The sequence below is a fragment of the Onychostruthus taczanowskii genome, unplaced genomic scaffold (genome assembly GCF_017590055.1).
Source record: "Onychostruthus taczanowskii isolate IOZ18803 unplaced genomic scaffold, ASM1759005v1 scaffold1, whole genome shotgun sequence".
Lineage (NCBI taxonomy): Eukaryota > Metazoa > Chordata > Aves > Passeriformes > Passeridae > Onychostruthus > Onychostruthus taczanowskii.
The window spans coordinates 9,752,316-9,772,093 of record NW_024496525.1 but is presented as its reverse complement, the minus strand read 5'-3'; the positions used below and the strand labels follow the sequence as shown (position 1 = coordinate 9,772,093).

The 19,778-nt window shown below is 35.4% G+C and overlaps 1 protein-coding gene across 8 annotated transcripts in view; it reads left to right on the top strand.

Moving 5' to 3' along the window:
• Positions 1–19,778, top strand: part of RYR3 (ryanodine receptor 3) — a 194,068-nt gene that overhangs the window by 126,963 nt on the left and 47,327 nt on the right. For all 8 annotated transcript variants that reach the window (XM_041409838.1, XM_041409979.1, XM_041410068.1 and 5 more), the window contains 14 exons: positions 675–737; positions 1,168–1,243; positions 1,400–1,523; positions 4,070–4,185; positions 4,470–4,537; positions 5,128–5,249; positions 7,544–7,593; positions 8,285–8,345; positions 9,379–9,617; positions 10,545–10,626; positions 14,443–14,573; positions 17,264–17,584; positions 19,088–19,328; positions 19,642–19,729. In XM_041409838.1, the coding sequence (XP_041265772.1) occupies positions 675–737; positions 1,168–1,243; positions 1,400–1,523; positions 4,070–4,185; positions 4,470–4,537; positions 5,128–5,249; positions 7,544–7,593; positions 8,285–8,345; positions 9,379–9,617; positions 10,545–10,626; positions 14,443–14,573; positions 17,264–17,584; positions 19,088–19,328; positions 19,642–19,729 (1,782 nt within the window). The remainder of the gene's footprint in view (positions 1–674; positions 738–1,167; positions 1,244–1,399; positions 1,524–4,069; positions 4,186–4,469; positions 4,538–5,127; positions 5,250–7,543; positions 7,594–8,284; positions 8,346–9,378; positions 9,618–10,544; positions 10,627–14,442; positions 14,574–17,263; positions 17,585–19,087; positions 19,329–19,641; positions 19,730–19,778) is intronic.

Below are 19,778 nucleotides of genomic sequence, written 5' to 3'. Positions count from 1 at the left end.
GGAAATTCTACTGTCTCTGGAACCTCTGCTTCCAGCCAGTTGAACTTGTCCTGCAGCTGGGCCTTCTTGGCCAAGAAAATGCATGACAAAGACATGACAGAGTAGAGGTTTTCAGCACATAATTAACTTGAGTACACATTTGAAATCACTGATTTATATGTAACCATCACATTTACATGCACCTCTGATAGGTTTTTGAACTGGAACTTTCTCACTTAAACCAGCTAAGATTGTGTTCATATATTACACTCCTGCTTTTTCTTAGTCTTTAAATTCCTCAAGAAAATAATTTCTCTTTTTGTTGTATTGTCTCATTCTTAGCTCACTCAGGCTGTTCCCACGTGGTTCTGTCATGTTTTGAAGGCACATCTTGTATGTCTCATGATTGGTTTTCTCCGAGGCTAAAAGCTTAGTTCTTTGCAGCTTGCCACCTATTGTGAATAGAGAGATCTAAGTAACTGCAGCAACTTGCATGTTTCCACACTAGCAAACCCATTCTCTTGATCATCCAGTGCCTTCAGAACACTGAAAAATAGGTGAACAGTTTCTACAAGTATATAATTGGTAATGGTGCTAGTCAGTAACAGAGTCAGTAACAGAGATGTTGTAGTTGAATATTTGGTTCTTTTATCTGAAATTATTTTATCTGAGAATAATTTTCTTTTCCCCTGCAGGGAAATGGGTATAGCCCAACACCACTTGATCTCTCTAATGTGGCACTTTCTAGGGAGCTTCAGGTTCGTATTTCTGTTTTGCATACATTATGCTGAAAGGAATGGATGTACTTAGTTTCACTATTATTAAGTTGAATTTTGTTAGGTTTTATGAGAATATTTGTGACTGCAATTATGGTAAGCTGTTGTTGAAAGGGTGCATGCTATTTACATAGTGAAAGATGAATTTTTCACTGTTCATGCCATTGGTGCTTCCTGAGTTCCCAGAAAAAATTAAGCATGAAGCTAGAGAAGGGGCTGTCAATAGCATGTTATAATATGTGTATCCTGTGCTTGTGCTGACTTCAAAGAACAGTTGAATATAAAAATTCCATTTAACTATGATGTTTCTTTATCACAAGAGTGTAGATTTAAGACTGTGAAATTATGTAGCGTTATAGAATTTTTAATCGTCACCTAATCTTAGCTATTGTTTTTTCTGCTGCTAATGTAGGGAATGGTTGAGGTAATGGCAGAAAACTACCATAATATATGGGCCAAAAAGAAGAAAATGGAGTTGGAAAGCAAAGGTAAGCCACAATCCTGCAAACCACACCAAAAAAGACAAGAATGAGGGAGAAGAAAGATGACAGTGTAAGACAATCAAAAATGAATAATTCCTTTTGCATATGAAGCAGAATAAATCTTAGAGTAGAAAAACTTACCGTTCTTTCAACTTACTAAAGGTGGAGGTAGTCATCCTTTACTGGTACCTTATGACACATTGACAGCCAAGGAGAAATCACGGGACCGTGAAAAGGCACAAGAGCTGTTTAAATTCCTTCAAGTCAATGGTATAATCATATCTCGGTAAGTTGCACATTTTTTCAGATGCTTGCTTGCATTCAGTGCCCAAACCAGCATGTTAATCTTATCTCACTGCAGGCTGGCAGTTATTAACATAATTACTGTTCGGCATGTCTTCTATCAATCAGAGGTATTTTCATGCTCAGAAACTCTTCTAAAACAGCATGTTCAGGCAACATTTTTAATAAGTATGTGATCATAGTAAATACAAAATGCAACAGTAGGGTAATTAAACAAGAGGATAATTTTAAATGTCTAAGTTAGCAGCCAGCAGTGTCTGTAAGGATCACGGGAAAATTAATCTGAGGTCTGATACTGAAACATTTCTATGTAAAACTGCTTTTTAATCCAGTTTTTGAAAAAAATATTGCTTTGAGTTCTGTAAAGTAATAAGACAAAGTGGCTCTACTTTGTGGGCACTAACTTCTACTCTAGCAAAAAGCATAGACATCCTTAGTTTTCCTGCAACATGAATTGCTGTGTCTCAAAGTAAGCTGGTCTGTGAGGACTTCTTACTGTAGCATGTGGCTTTATATGATGGAATTGTAAATTATTATACTATAACTCTCCTCTTTTATTGGATGTGAAACTCCTGAATACATAGGAAACCTCAATTTTCTGGCATTAAGCATTTTTGTGAACTAAACTGTATCCATGAACAAATTTTTCTGTACATGTATTGAATAAGATCTTTCCTGTTTTCATTTATTTCTACCTTTCAAGTCTTTGACTCTATTGAAAGTATACTCAGAAATTTATAAAAACCATTTTTAGGATCTTCAAAATAACATTGTTCACTTCAAGAATTAATAATATTTCTAAGAGAGAGAAAACAGTTCTAAATACATTTCTGTATTACTACAGAGAAAAATTCCCTCCTGCCACATATGCAGGCTCTCAGCCTGAACCCAAAATGTAATTACTCCACCAAATACTTTTATAACCTCCATGGCTGCTTCAGAGCCATTGAATAAGAAAAGTTGGTCTGCTTAGTGCAAATTAATGATCTTCTGAAACACCAAAGGAAATGCTCAAATTGTGCAGCTGCATGTGTTTGGGTCAGGAAATCAATTTTTTCAGTGTTATATCATGGGACAAATCAACTTGAAAAAGTCTGTTCTAACCCTTCATGATACAGGCAAAGGGTTTGCTGTGATTGTCTGTATCAGGATGAATTACAATTATCCTTTTTTCACTGTTTTCTTCAGATGAATATATGCATATATATATATTTTAAAAATCTTTTGAAGTAATCAATGCAATTATCACATTTCAAGATGTCATTTGTGAAAATGTTGGACTAATCATTAAAACATAGGAATTGTTTATAATTGGAAATGTATAGGCGGAACAGCATGTGTACATCATATACACACCATCTGCCTCTGTTTTTGTGTTTTTTGCTCTTTGCTGAGAACATTTTTGAAACACTTTGTGTGTTTGTGACATACAGATAAATCTCTCAGGCCTTATTCAAGTATGTATTAGAAACAACATAGTATTTTGTTACACATCTTTAAATCTCTGCAAGGTCTTTGGATATTGTTTTTGTGCTCCACAGACCTATCAACATCTTTTAATATTTAGGAAAGTATGTGTAACCTCTTAGGAACCAGGACTTCTTAAAAACTCCAAAACATAATATTTATAGTGCCCTCACTGAAAATACAGATATGTACTTAGCCTCCTTTGTGAAAGTGAGACAGGAGAAGATGCTTCTCAAGCATACATAGCTGTTAATTCATATTAAATAATTTGATTGTACAGGGTCATGATGAGATTTCAATCCTTGAACCTACTCCTTCCAATATTAATTTGTGTGTAATCCTAAGAATTTTAGAATTTTGGTCATGTAAGTTTCATTCATATTTAAAATCAAATCCAGTAATTTAAATCTAGGCCCAGACAACCACACATATTTTTATTCCTCTTTAATATCTTGTATGATCAGCCATGATTTATGTATATGAATTTATCTTAAAGAATAAACAATACATGCCTCTAGAAATTATTGTATTATGTTGAAATTTTTCAAATACTTTAATAATAATAGTTTGTTACTTACATTTAAGCTTCCATTCGGTATCTGAAGTAATGTTAGCTTTGCCCCTTCATAAAATTAAATGACAAAACCAAGTTTAACAGTGATTAAAAAACTGAATAGTAGAACTTAGGCTGACTTTGTAAAGATGCAACTGCTGACTTCCCAAACACTTGGAATGTAAATGTGCCAGCAATAGAAATTGAGTGACCAATGCATTACTTTGTTATTGTTTGTGCAATAAGGTAGAACTCTAAAGTTCTTATCCTAAAATACATGTATTTTGGATATTTTAATCATAAGCTATCATACCTCTTATTAAAGTCAGTTCATTTTTTTCTCTGTTTCCTCCTAAATAGTTGGTAATTAAGTGTTACCATGGTCATTTTCTCATTCTCATGAAAATTTACCATGATAAAAAAATAAGGCATGAAATGCTTCATAGTACTGTCACCATTTGCACTACTGTCATCACCAATGCTACTTCTCTCAATCCTTTTCAAAACAGGGGCTTGAACGACATGGAGTTGGATGCTTCATCCATGGAAAAGAGGTTTGCCTTTAAGTTTCTGAAGAAAATTTTAAAATATGTTGATTCTGCTCAAGAGTTTATTGCACATTTGGGTAAGTTGCAGATTTTATTTTTAAAATAGTTAGAATTGTTGAAATTTAAATATTTGATTGATAAGTTTACATTTTTGTGATCACTATTTTTATTGCATTTAAGAAACTTAAATCATGTCTTTTAATTTGAAGATTAAATTATTGAACATTTGTAACTAGATAAGCAGTTTCTGTTCTTTTATTTTTGAGTAAAACTAATTTTTCAAGTCTGTCTGAAAGATCTATTGTGTTATTTATTATTAGAAAGCTTCTTATTTGTGTCTGCCTTGATTGTATCCTTGCAGAAGCCATTGTAACCAGTGGGAAAACTGAAAAATCTCCACATGACCAAGAAATAAAATTCTTTGCTAAAGTGAGTGATTATTTCAAGTTCATATATGTTCCACTATACAGAATATGCAAATTTATAATCTTAGACTATTTTTCACATAATAGAAATATATATTTTCAATTTTTTATGATAAATAATTAAACTGTTATCAAGTATTTTGAAATGTCTTCAAAAATATCTCAGTATATTTGCTGGATTCAAGTATTTCAAAATACTTCAATATATCTCTTTTTGTATGAGAAGGAACATAAAATTTAAAAGGCAGATTATTCATTACATGATATTAAATACTCTCACTGAATATATACATTTAGTCTGATTCTTTTACCACAAGATATCACTGAAGTGTATATCATCTAATTAGCAGAAATGCTCCTATGCAGTATTAGATCCAAAAGAGATATCTCTGTGGAGGTCTGCTTACTATTTATGCACTTTTGAATAATATTTTAAGACTTGAGTTTTTAATTTATATGAGTTTGTGTTTGCAATAAAAAAATACAGTTGTTAAAGAACTAAAATTATTTTTATGAACTGTGACCATCAAAGTGTTGCTGTTACATTTACCATTGTGCTCTGTAAAAAAAACATTTTGTGTCTGTATTTCTTAGGTTCTTTTACCATTAGTTGATCAATACTTCACAAATCACTGCCTCTACTTCTTGTCTTCTCCATCAAAAATCCTCAGTAGCAGTGGATATGCATCAAATAAGGAAAAGGAAATGGTAGCAAGGTAAGTAAAAAAAAAAAAAAAAAGTTATCCATAGTAGGGTTTTATTCAGATAACCAAAGGTCTCTTCTTAGATTGTAGAGAAATACAGATAGTTCAAAAATTTATTTTCCTTACCTGAAAAGTGAATATTTTATTCTACATAAGAATGGCAGTGAGTGAATAAAATTAGTCATCTGTGTATTCTTTATTATATATATTTATATTTATATATATTTTAATATATACACACATATATACATATATATATATACACATACACACAATTAAAGTGTTAAGTATATATAATAACAATTTATTTTACTTAGTTATATATAATAACTATTTTTTATTAATATGTAATTGTAGATGATAACCTCAACATAATAATAAACTATTCTGTGAGCAGTGGAATTACTTAGTTTCTTACGGGGTTCTGTTTCACTGTTGGTAGCAGTTTCTGGTTAAAACTCTTTCCACTGTTGGTTCATTTAAATGGTCTCACACTTATCTAAATTTTCAGCTACCAAAAAAGCTAAAAATACCACAAGGCAGCTTTTGAGGGGGAAATACGGATTCTACAAAAAAATTATTTCTGCCCCTGCACAAGTATTACTGGAATTTCATAATTTTTGCATGTCTTTACTGTTTGGATGGAATCAGCCATTTGACACAAAGTTATTCTAGAAAATTCTGTTAAAAATAAATGCCTTTTAATTTAGAATGTGCTGCCAATAAGAAAATAGGAATTTCTCTTTCCTGTCATGAAAATTTGAAAATAATATTAAATAATATTTAATTGTGTTTTAACTGTGACTTTAATAATTTGCCAGGTTTTTTCCTTCCCCTTGAGGTGTGCTGCTAGTTACTTTCTTTTGGAAATTTTGTATCATAGTATTTCAAACTGTTTTACTCTCATGCTTTCTTAGTTTAGCTGTCAGTTTCTCAGAATCCTTTAACTTTCCTTCACTGTGTTGACCAGAGTTAACTGCTTTTTCCAGTGGAAAGTAGATATAAAATTTGAAAGTAAAGGTTATGTGTTATTACATAAGATCAGGCCTAGGACTCAGTTTCCTAGAGTCCTCTCTTCAGTTTATCTCTCAACACATTTTTGCATTTCTCTAAATTATTATTACACTCTGTTTCCATCTTTGTGTGTGGCAGTCCCTATAGAGCAGTTGTGTGTAATGATGGTAAGTCCCTAAGATTCTGCTTTACTCAACTCTGAGACATTTACAAACCTGTGAGACAGTTCTCCAGCAGCTGGGAAAGACAGCTCAGGCTCAGGGGGGTGGAAGTGTCACTTGATTTCATTTCAATTTCATGCTTCCTCTCTGAGTACTCCTGTTACTTCTCTAAAGTCAGCCAGGTCTTAATGAAGGTAGGAGGATGTGTCTAGGGCTATAAAAGTGGCTTTACAAAGGCACATGAAGAAGTTAGATGTCTAGCACAAGTACCTGCTAGTATAATTGCAGAAATATCTTATAATTCCTTGTGCAACCTTCACTGAGAGAAGTGACTACCTGCCATTTTCATCTTATAGGAAGTATAGTATCTCCTTACCATTGTGAAGATAACAATAAAAATCTGTGGTTAGTATGAGACCATACCAAGTCCTAAGGTATATGCTTTGTTTTCTTATGCCCTAATTCCATTTGTAAAATATGGCCCAAATGATATGTAAGTCTGTCAGCTGTCTTTATTGAAATAACCTCTTTAATCTTTAGGGTGTTGGTGCTATATTCTCTTAATTATCCTACTATTTTGACAGGTAGGTTAGATATGCAAGTATCTGATATACTTGCCAGAAGCTTTTCTAGTGTATATATTTAGGATTTATATTATCATCATCAGAGGGTAAAAACAGATTTATTTATTTACAAAGAACATCCTTGCAGATTATTTTAAATAGTATGAAGATTTTTAAAATTCATTTCCTGCAGAATGCCAAGTAAAACACTTAAATGTTTCTCATTTTTTCTTGTCCTTACAAAAAAAATTCTTATTCAGAAATAATAGCCATAAAGAATGACTCAGCCAGACAATATGCAGTTGTTGAAAACCATTGTCAAAAGAAAGTTTTAGATTTCAAGACACCTCTGAAGTGATGAAATATAGAAAATGAAAGATCTCAGGAGCTTCAAAATGTTACTCTGCTTAATGCAGTTGACTGTTAATCATCACGTATCACTCAAAGTATGCTTTCCAGGAACTATGTTGTGTTTTCTTTTTCATATTCCTACTATTCTTTGTATCCTATTCTAAATAAGTCTTTCATCTTTGTCTTGTTTTGCTCTCTCTGTTCTACTCTACTTTAGCCTGTTCTGCAAACTAGCTGCTCTTGTTAGACATAGGATCTCACTTTTTGGTAAGTAGTTAAGAAAGAGCTCGATAAAAATTTAAAGAATACATAACTGTTGTTTCTCTTACCTGAAGATTTTCACAACTAGAGACAAAATTCTATTTAATGCTCCATAAGCTTCTAGTGAAATCAGTGAGGGCATTGATCATGGCTCTGAAGTTAACACTTAATAAAATATATAAGTTGTTGAAACAGGAAGAAACAGCACATTGTCATATCTCCAGACTCTATGAAAAAAATATCAGTGCTTTGCAGTTACTTTTAGCTTTTCAAAAGTAATCTTACACTAATTATTTTGATTTCTGTCATCCAACTGTTGAATCCAATAGAGTAATTTCTCAATAGATAAAAGGGGATGTAAAGAAAAATAATACACCTCCTACAAAGATATTGGTAAAAAAATTTTAAAAGAAATGCAAATGCTACAAGATACAGAGTTCAGAATGTTGTGAGGTTGGGTGGTAAAAATGTGCCTGAGTACACATTAGTTATTCTGTTTAGTTCTTATATGGAAATTGACTTAAAAAAATTAAAAGTTACTTCTAGCACCAGACTTAACTCCCTCCTCAGTGACCTAAGGTGGGAGACTTAGGTAATGTCTTGTTTAAACTGGGCATCTCCAGTAAGGACATTTTGGATCTTTACATGATGCTGTTTCCTGTGCTATTGTGCTCTCATAGTATTTCTTTCTAACCAGGAAGTGATTCTGCTACGATGGTGAACTGCCTGCACATCTTAGCTCAGTCTCTTGACACACGGTAAGTTTGCAACTTTTGTACCAGCTGCACACTACTAAGGTTTCACAGAGATCTTCAGAAGCAATTTGATTTCTTCTGTATTTTTTTAATCTTTATTTGCAATCAAAGATCTAAGAGCATCAACAATTCAGATATTGCCCTCCACAGTAGCAAATTTTGTCTGAAGTGTTTCACGTACATTTTTCTGCTCAATGTCTGTCATTCAAACACTGAAAACACTTGTCAACAATTCCAAGTACATTTCAATACTTTATGGGGAGATAGAAATTACATGACCATTGGAACTGAAAGTAGTGATACCTGCAGATATTAAGAAAATTTAGTGCACACTATAAAATTTGTCATTAGAAGTATGCAGAGTATATTAATGTATGGGCATAGTTATATTTGCTAACTTTTACTGCTTATCATTGAAGTGATTGTGTAGATTAAAACAGAGGCAAGAACAGTTTTTGAATTGGAGCTGTTTTCTGGCCTGGTTAAGTTACACAGCAGCCTGATAATGAACTTATTGTGAACTTGTGAACAACACTGGCATCTTCAGTAAGGTATCAGAGAAGCATGCAAGAAGTCAATGAATGGGACTGTGATTCTGGTATTGCAGTGGCATTTTCTAGATTTGGGGGCTTTGAAGTATCCTGACTTACACACCTAGTTACTGTGGCTCCCATAAAACTATAGGGATTAAGAGTTTGGGGGTTTTGAGCATATTTTGTAGAGAAGCTTTCTCATGACTTTTGACATTTACTGAGAAGGCATTATCTCACTCAAAAGCAGACCACAAAAACCTGGAAAGGCAAGACTGTGGAATCAAGGTCTTTATTGTTATTATTTTGTATTAAATACTCAAAGAAAATTGTTGCTTATACTGCTATTCAGATGTAAGTGCTCTTTTCTGTTCCTAATGTGAAGTTCCCTGATACATGTGGGTATCTTCAAGCACTGACAGAATGTAACTAACCTGTACATGTAACTCTATACAATTACTAAATATCAAGGCAAGTTGATATTTTTTCCCTTATTTGTTTTTCAGAACTGTTATGAAATCAGGATCTGAGCTTGTTAAAGCAGGATTGCGTGCCTTTTTTGAAAATGCAGCTGAAGACTTGGAAAAAACTTCCGAAAACCTTAAGCTGGGAAAATTTACTCATTCAAGAACACAAATCAAGGGTGTTTCACAGAATATCAATTATACTACAGTAGCATTGTTACCAATCTTAACATCAATTTTTGAACATATTTCACAATATCACTTTGGAATAGATTTACTTTGTAAGTATTTTATTTTAATTTTGAATTTTGTGTTATAATGTTACAAATGCTGTTTAGTAATGACTGAATGGATTCAGAGAATGAAATTCTGTTTTCAGTAACATGTACCTTTCCAGAATTAATTCTGAAATTAGCAACATAATACCTTATTTCTAGTACATGTTCAAAAGATACTCAATAAGCTTAATTATATACAATATTTCTTCAAACATTGAGAGGGAAATTAAAATATCCCTTTAAGTGCTCTCGTAACAAATGTGCGTATGAGACTAGTTTTCCATACAAAAGTAGTGTTTCATTATACTAAAGGAGACAACTTACTATAAGTTCCTTGTGGATTTTCACTTACATGGGAAAAATTTAATACCTACCACTGTAGGTATTTGAATTTAAATTTTCCCTGGTTTTAGCATCAATTAGTTTAAAAATACTGAAATGACTCCTTGAGATTCAGCAATATGCTGAATGGTTTTATTACTTTCTAATGTTTCTAATGTCTGTAATTATGTTCCAAAATTTTGTATATATTTAGGTCATAATTAAAAGATAGATAACCAGTAAAATAATTTCTTTAAAACATAGAAACTTTAGATTGTGTACTTAAAGGTTAGACACACAGACAGAATGATTTTGTTTAGATTAAAATTGTACTCTGCAAGTGTGATAGCCTGGAATATCTTATTAATAAGTGTCTGCTGTCCTCTTGGAATATCTAATGATCTGATAGGCTTTGGAATGAATGTAGATGATAGACCAGGAATTAGAGACATTGAAGGTAAATACCATGTGGAGAATGGTCACTCAGAATGTTCAGTGATATAAAAGTTTTAGATACTGTTTAAGATATTGCATAAAACAGGTGTTTGATATTTGAAAAGTAATCCTTACCTGAATAAATACTGATAATGCATTTTCATTTTCCTCTAGTGGGTGATGTTCAAGTTTCATGTTACAGAATTCTTTGTAGCCTCTATTCCCTTGGGACTGGAAAGAACATCTATGTTGAAAGGTATTAAGTGTAAAACTCAGCATGCAAAATTTTCTTTTCATTAAGAGTCAGTTGCTCAGGTAATAAAGCAGTTTGGCTGAAAGGTGAATTTGAAAGAGTGAGAGATGTTTAAAATACACTTACTCTTAAAAATAATTGCTATACTTCAGCATTCAATTCCACAGGGAAAAAACCCTCAATAGAAGTAAATAACTTCTTCTACATATGGCAGTGTATCTGCACAGAATCTATTCTGCACATAGGAAAAACTAAATTTTTCTTTGAGTTGCCATTAGGTTCTCAAAGTTTTTCTGCTACATATTGCTGTGATAAGTAGGCTGAGTACTAAGTTGGAAGCATCTGTTTCACACCTAGGTCTATAAAGGGTTCTCAAAAGTGTTGTCCTGAGCACAAAATCCTGAGGTATGTAGAGTATTCTGACAACCATTAGCTCTACAAAGGAAACCACTAGTTACTTGCATTTAAAAATTACTAAGGTCTACAACTCCTTTAAGCATGTAGTTTCTCTGCTATGTTTCAAGCCCTTTCTTCCAACAGAAGGAGATCAAATCTATATTTGTTAGCTCAGAAAATAGAATTGCTTGTTTGTGTATCACAAGACAGGAAACACAATAAGGATAATCCATCCTAATACTCGTGAAAGTTTTAGGTTAGGTGATTTTTGCTGCCTTTCTTATGATAAAAGCTTAAGATCCATAGGGAGAGAGAGAGACTAAACTGGAAGAAATGAAAATCTGTAGTCTGCTTAGGAGAGGCTTTGTTTAGTGTGAGGAATGCTGGTCTCCAAGTCCTTCCTTCCAGATTTTATCCAGAATTCTTTCACACAAAATGCAAGAGGTGTCTGGTGGACAGGTCTTTCCTCCCACTCTGCATGCATGCACATGTGTGCACAAGCTGTATGTTCTCATTCAGGCATTTATGCATCCATCTCTAATCACAAAGCTATACTCTTTTTCTTCTCTTTCTGGGCTTCAAAATCCTAAATACTCCTTTACATAGATTGATAGGAAAACTAGAAAGTGCCTTACACCTTATCTCTCAGTCAGGATCTCCTCAGGAAATGAAACATGATTGTTTTTGAGCTGACTTTCAATAAGACAAGCTCAGAGCACAAGCCTCCACCTGATTGGCAAAATCTGTAAGCACTGGACAGTTTCCTTAAACCTATTGAAAATAGCAGCATTACCTTTGCCTGCAGCAACTGTCTTCTTAGAATGGAAAAGTGATTGGATTGGATATATCCAAGGAAACTAATTATTCTCCTAAGGCTGTGTGAGAGGTTTTCAACTGTGGATTTCATTTAGTTTGTTTTTCACTAATCTCACACTCCTAAATTACAGTTTTAGGCAGACATCAGTGTCTAGGTGGGAAGTAGGATTTCAAACACAATGCTCAATGTTTCAGAAAACTTACAAGTGAGTGATTGAGCTGACTTGAACAGTTATTCAAATTAAGCAATGTTCACTTTCAGGATTAAATTGCACATTTTTCTCCTAGTGACTTTTGGCAGAGACACTAAGAAGTTTTACCTTTCATTGCAGAATGAGTAATAGTGCACTTTTCATAGATAAATATCTCTTTTTATGGCTGAAATAGTTCTGCTGGCTGCAGGGGCTCAGGACTAATTCTTAATTCAATTGCCACTGCTGCTCTGTTAAGGCTAACTTCCTTTGTCAAATGTTTTATCCTTTGTACAAAGACTGTTTAGCTTCTTTAGGATGTTGGAGTTATTTCTGATTTTTCTATGAACATTTTTTCTCTAAAAGTCTCCATGATTCACAGATGTTGAGAACTGGATGCAAAATGCTGTAGCTCTTGATTACTTTGAGCCCTAATGCTCTACTGAATGCATACCTTTCTTCATGGTGTTTCACTTGTCTTGGTGCACTAATAGATGACCCTTGGAAAGACACCTTTCCCTCACACTTGCCATGAGGGAGTTGCCTCCAGAGGTGGAGAGTTTCTGCCCTTTTCCCAATCCCTTTTGCAATGCCCATATCCCAGGACAGGGATCCCAGATGCTCAGCTTCTCTACCATCCAATTTCATATCGTGGGTCACAATCTCCCAGCAGTCAGGAGCAGTCAGGTCACGAGGGGCTCACCTGACTGGTGGATGAAATCTATTCACACAGCTCACCCAGGAATAGGGCCCAGGTGATTATCTCTCACCCCGAGTCTTCCTCCTTGTGAGGGCCATATTTCCTTTTCCTCCCTCACTAAGAGAACTGATTTTGTCTGTCTTGTATTTTTTCTTCTGTGTAGGGGTTACTGCTACTGGCACAGGTTGTTCCTCTGGTTCAGCTGCAGTTTGAATGGCCCCAATGCATTGCTTTCCTCCTTCTCCTCCCCCTGAGGGTGCTGTCTAGTACCAAGCAGTATCCAAAAATAGTAGCTAGAGTCCAGCATGTTGCATAACTTTGCACCTCCCTGAAACTGCCACAGCAGTTATCCTTCAAATATTCTGCCACTTTATCAAGCACTGTAGTTGCTCTGGGGTAAACTTAAAAACCATTGGAGCAGAATCATCCTTCAAAGGTTGGCCCCTTTTCTTCCACCTTCCATACCCCTTGTGATTATCCACCCTTGGGGCAGGTCTCTGAAATACTCTCCTAAAAATCTCTTTTGTAACTCCATGGTGCGGACCAAAGCGAGGGGACGCAGCAGACCAAGCAATAAGAGCATGCTTTCCTTAACATTCAGGGGAAGTTCAAAATCCTCAAAAGCAGTGGTAACAGGTCTGAAGGAGGATAAGGGGGTGAAAAGCTGGGGAAAATTATCCATCTTCTTCTTCCCACAGGCTGGGTACAATTTTTAATGGACTCCCTGAGGTAGTGCCCAAGATAAGGGCAGAAGAGCAGCACTGAATACACATCCAAAATGACCTTCATTGTCCTTATCATCATGTCATAAGCTGATATTACACAGTGCAGCAACAAAGCAATCCTCATCCCTCTCCCTGCTCTGAAGAATATCACCATGAGGAGCACGTATGGCATATATGGGAGTGTATACAGGGTTAGGTACCACAATCATGAGCACAGACCAAGGAACATTGTGACTAGTGGCTCTGGACCTAATACAATAAATGCTTAGATCATTTTTGCTTCATACCCACTCTGGTCAGATATATTGTTATCTCACCCTTTCCTGCCCTATGCTGAGTGCCAAATAAGGGTGTTTGTTTCAAAATGGTATTCTCTCAGTATTTCCCACAGAAAGACTCCAAACCATATTTGAGAGTGTCCATGAGCCACTTGCTCAGTTCCTCCTCCCCTGTCCTTGTGGTGGATGGAGGGAAGAATTGAAGGCACTAATGGTAAATATCATGGATTGAGATAAGAGCAATTTACTGGAAACAACAACAAAATAAGGCAATGAACAGTAAGAGCAACAGTCCTAACAATGGTGTAGAAGAAAGAGGCAAACAATTCACATGCAATTGCTCCCCATCACACAGGACCCCTGACAATGTCTGGTCCCTAAGGAACCCTGTCCCTGGCAATGACAGGAGGTGGCATAGAATAACCTCTGGGTCCTGTCCATGCCAAAAATTAATACTGTCCTGATCAGAACCAGAACACTGGTGGATGTGAAGTTTTTAAAACTGTTTTTTCTTGCACCACTGTGATCTCTGATAGTTCTTTTCATGTGATAAATCAATTATTTCTAATTTATCAGATAGTTCCTAATGCTTAAAAAAGATTTTAAAAATCAATTGTAAATACTAATACTTCTTTTTATCATGAATGCTAGACACTGAAAGCCTGATGAAACACTTTTCCTCCCAGATGACTTTTAGTGTCTCTCATACACAGGCAGCGTCCCGCGCTTGGTGAGTGTTTAGCATCTCTTGCAGCAGCCATTCCAGTAGCATTCCTTGAGCCTTCCCTCAACCACTACAATCCACTGTCTGTTTTCAACACAAAAAGTGCAAGAGAAAGAGCAAGTAAGTACTGTTCCTCACAAAAAACAAACCCAAAAACCTGTTTACTCCACTCCAACTAAATAATAGAACTTGTATAATGAAAAAGCCCTTGAATGTATGCCTCAGCAGAGAGGTCCTGCTACTGATGTTTTATTCCTTGCCATTTTAGCCTTGCTCTGCTTTGTTGAGACTGTGCTAAAAATGTTCTTTTTCTCCTAGTATTTTTTGATATTTTTCTGAACATGATTGAATACTTTTCTAAAGATGCATACTGTAATATTTTAAGCTTAATTGAAGGTGTATATATCTACATTACAAAAATTTTTGGCAAAATACAGTTGTGTTCATGTAGCAACATACAAGAGGATAATATCTGATTTAAGTGAACAGAAAAATAATTTCTATGGTTTTGTTGTCAAAACGGTGATCCAAAGCAGTTTGGTACAGGGAACTCCCAGCAGAATATGATTCATTCCATGAAACCTTGAAGAAAAAGGGACCTTGACAAGTTGGACAGATGGGCAGAGAAGAACTGCCTGAAATTCAACAAAGGGCAGGGTCCTGCAGCAGGGGAAGAATAACCCCATGGACTAGTCCAGGCTGGGAGCAGAGCTGCTGGAAAGCAGCTTTGTGGAGAAGTATCTGGAGGTGCTGGTGGACAACAAATTGTCCCTGAGCCAGCAGTATGTCCTGGTGGCCAAGGCCAATGGGATCCTGAGCTGTATTAGGAAGAGTATGGCCAGCAGGTCAAGGGAGGGGATCCTGCCCCTCTTCTCAGCCCTGGTGAGGCCTGACGAGTCCTGGTGAGTGCTGTGTCCTGTTCTGGGCATCTCAGGACAAGAGAGACATGGACTGGAGTGGACCCAGTGAAGGGATGATGAGGGGACCGGAGCATCGCTCTTATAAGGAAAGGCTGAGAGAGCTGGGTCTCTTCAGTCTCATGAAGAGATAACTGAGAGGCAACCTCATCAATGTACACAAAATATCTAAAGAGATGGACCCAGGTTCTCCTCGGTAGTGCCTAGAAATAAGAAAACAGGCAACAGGCAGAAATTGATGCACAGGAACATGTGCCTAACATTTACCTAACATGAGGAAGAACTTTCCTGTGTGGGTGACTGTGCTTTGGACCAGATTGCTCAGAGACGTTGTGGAGTCTCCATCACAGGAGACACTCAAGAACCATCTGGACAAAAGCCTGTATGATGAGCTCTAGGAGTACCCTTGCTTGACCAGAACCAGATCACAGAATCATACAATAACCTGAGCTGGAAGGGACTCACAAGGATCATTGAGTCCAACTCCTGGCCCTGCACAAGACTCCCCCAACCATTACACTGTGGCCTGAGAGTGTTATCCAAATGCTTCTTGAACTCTGTCAGGCTGGTGCTGTGACCACTTCCCAAGTGACTAGACCAGGTTCCTCATAAGGCTTCCCCTTCCCCATCCCAGTGGCCCCCCTTTAAGTGCACTCTAAAAGCTTAATTTTTTTTTTCATATTCTAATGCCCAAAACTGAGCACAGCAGGTAAGGCCTCACCTCCAGGTGAGGCTGCCCCAGCTCAGAGCAGAAGGGACACAGCAGGTAAGGCCTCACCTCCAGGTGAGGCTGCCCTAGCTCAGAGCAGAAGGGATAATCCCATCCCTTGCCCAGCTGTGATGCTGTGCCTGATGCACCCCAGGGTACAGGCTGACCCTCCTGGCTGCCAGGGCACTGTTGACTCATAACAAACTTGCTGCCAAACAGGGTCCAAGGTTCCTTTCCATGACACTGCTTCCCAGCATCTCATTCCCCATCTACACACAGAATCCCACAATGGGCCTTACCCATTCTCTGTTTCTATTGAAAGGAACATGAATCCTTCTACATGGAATTTCTTTGCTTGTTTGTCTCCCAGCTTACTCTCAAGGGACTCGTATCTTAAAATATTTCAGCATTTTCCTCACTGATCCACAAAAGAATCCTGCCAAAATCCTTGTACCTTTAAACAAACAAAGAAGAAAAATAAATATGGGTAGATTGAGTTCATATTCTTCATGAAGTTTTTTCCATATAAAAGCAGTTATGAAAAAGCTTCTGCTAGCCCTTCCTCCCTGTCAGGTCTGCTTTATAGGAGCACTACCATATCCAGGAACGGAGAGGACTTTTTCTTGAGTGACTGTCACTAGATTCCAAAGGGTTGTTAATTGCTGAATAAGCAACCTTTATTTTCTAATACAAGCATATGATAACTGGAATTCTTTCCTGGCATTTTTGTTGGGAGATAGTTTGTGAACTAAGTACAGGTTCCTTTTAACCTCACCCATAATTTTGAATTTTTTCTTTCCATTTCTACAAGGTGGATTTAATCTTTGGCAAACCAGCATAAAAATTGTGAATAATTATGAATACAATGTCCAGATTATAACTAATATTAAAATAAGCTTTGTCTTCTGCACTTTTACATAACTCACCAGATAATTGCAGGGCACCTTAGGGTAAAGCCATAGCTTTATGGCAGCTATTATTTACATTATCGCTATATGCACATCATCCTTAAGACACAATTTATGAAAGGAGATACCCATGCATACCCCAAAGTGTTACTATGGCTCTGCCTGTCCAAGATAGTGAAGAAAAAAAATCAGAGCCATTTCTATTTAGGGTTTAAACAGAGATTTTTCTCTTTCATTTTGCTAATTAATATTTTGGTTTTCTACCCTTACTTGCAGTTTTAGGTATGCCTGATACAGTGGAAGAAATGTGTCCAGAGATCCCTCAGCTGGATAGACTAATAAAGGAAATAAATGATTTAGCAGAGTCTGGAGCAAGGTATACTGAAATGCCTCATGTAATTGAGGTGATCTTACCCATGCTATGCAACTATTTATCCTACTGGTGGGAAAGAGGGTCTGAGAGTGTTCCTCAAAGTGCTGGGCCTTGCTGTACAATGATAACATCTGAGCATCTGAGCATTGTTCTTGGAAACATTCTAAAAATCATTAACAACAATCTGGGAATAGATGAAGCCTCTTGGATGAAAAGAATCGCAGGTACTGTAAATATTTTTTGAACAGTAATTGTACTAATAATATTGAATTACTTTGCTATGCTTTACCTTATTACCCAGTCATATAATAACAAAAAATTATAACTAGAACCATCATGAAAGAAAGAAAAATAAAATATAAGTAACAATAAGAGAAATATGTTTATGTTTCATTATATAGTTATATGCATGCATTGTAGCATCACTGTAAGTAGAGAGCTTTCTATTCCTTATAAGAGATCTTGAAAATCTCCTTCTCTATGCACTGTGTAAGAGCCTTAGTGCTTAATTTGGAGCTGTGAATTCCATTACTTTTCAAGACTTCTGAGTTTTACAGTAGAGTGAATTATGTTCATGAAATATCAGGACAACAGGGAAAGAAAATATAAATGGTGAAATAATCTCAGGAGTATCCCAAGTTCAAAATTAATTGGTTTGCCTGATTAAATGTGTGAGCTATTAAATAAGCTGAAAGATTTTTCAAAATATCACATAAGATATAGTATTTATCCTGCCAAAGAAGTTCACTATACCCAAATTTTACCATCTATATTATACAGTTTAGAATATAATGTGCAATAACACAGTTCAAGAAAATCTTTGTAGATAATAATATCCTCCTAAAGATAATAATATCCTCCTAAATTTGAGTAACCAGTACCCATTAGTACTGTGGTTTTGGTGTTTTAAATGCTGGAAGATCTTAAATAATAACGAGGATTTCATTAAAATTTAGTAAGAAATTTGCTGTTTAATTATAGACAGTGTTTCCTGCAGTTTTGTACTGATTCATCTACATAAGGTGATAATATACTCATGTTGTTCTTGCAAGGATTTTTGACTTGAGTAGTTTACATTTTGACTTCAGTAGTTTGTATACAAGTACTTGTACAAAATTGATCTATGACCTTGAATTACTCATTCATTCTCTTCATTTTAACTTGCCCAAGGCAGAGAAGTAAAGGATTTTTTTTCCAGAACACTATCTTCTGGTGGTTTTCTGACATTGAATACAAAAAACCATCCCAGACAAAAAAAAAAACAAAAACAAAAAACAAAATAAAACAAAAACAAAAACAAAACAAAACAAAAAAAAAAAAAAAAACAAAAAAAAAAAAAACCAAAAAAAAAAAACAAAAAAAAAAAAAACCAAAAAAAAAAAACAAAAAAAAACAAACCAAAAAAACCCAGAACAAAACAAGTATTTTTCTGAGGACTTTGTGTCTCAATCCTTATTTTGCTTAGGTTCTTAGCGACATGGGACTTGGCAAAACCATGATAGTTTAACTTATATTTGAATGACTTATAATCCAAATCCACAGTCTTTTGATCTCTCAATACACAGTTTCTATAAAGCTACCTTCATAGTTTTATTAATAATTTTATGGTGTAAAATTTATGAAGCCCCATAACCCTTACTGTTTCTAGAACTTCAGCATTCATGTTAATACAATGAAAAACACCAGTCATGCATTAATCATAGAATTATCTATATTTTCATGTATAGTTTATGCTCAACCCATCATCAGCAAAGCCAGACCTGATCTTCTCAGATCTCACTTCATTCCAACACTGGATAAATTGAAGAAAAAAGCTATGAAGATAGTGATGGAAGAAGAGCAACTGAAAGCAGACAATAAAAATGACACCCAAGAAGCTGAGCTACTCATTCTTGATGAGTTTGCTGTACTTTGTAGAGACCTTTATGCCTTCTATCCAATGTTGATACGTTATGTAGACAACAACAGGTAAAAAACCTATATAATTAAACTCATATTTATTACTTAATATACTGGAATCTATGATCAGACAATCAGAAGGAACACACTTCACTTAATCTTAGGGTGAGAATCACATCCTCAAGTTTTAATATTCTTAAATCTTAATCCTGAATAATTTAACATTCTTAAAGAAAACTGTACCTTTAATTCACACCTTGCTCAGATGCAAATTCCTAGATTAACTAGAAAAATGTTGCCTGATCTATTAAACAGGGATAATTATGTTAAACTGTCTTCTTTTAAATATCTTCTTTTAAATTTCTCTTATTTTTGTAATTAGAGCTAATTGGCTAAAGAAACCAGATGCGGATTCTGATGAACTCTTTCGAATGGTGGCTGAAGTTTTTATCCTGTGGTGTAAATCACATGTAAGATAAAATGCGCACTTTTCCTTTAATTTCATTCTATTTTAAAACA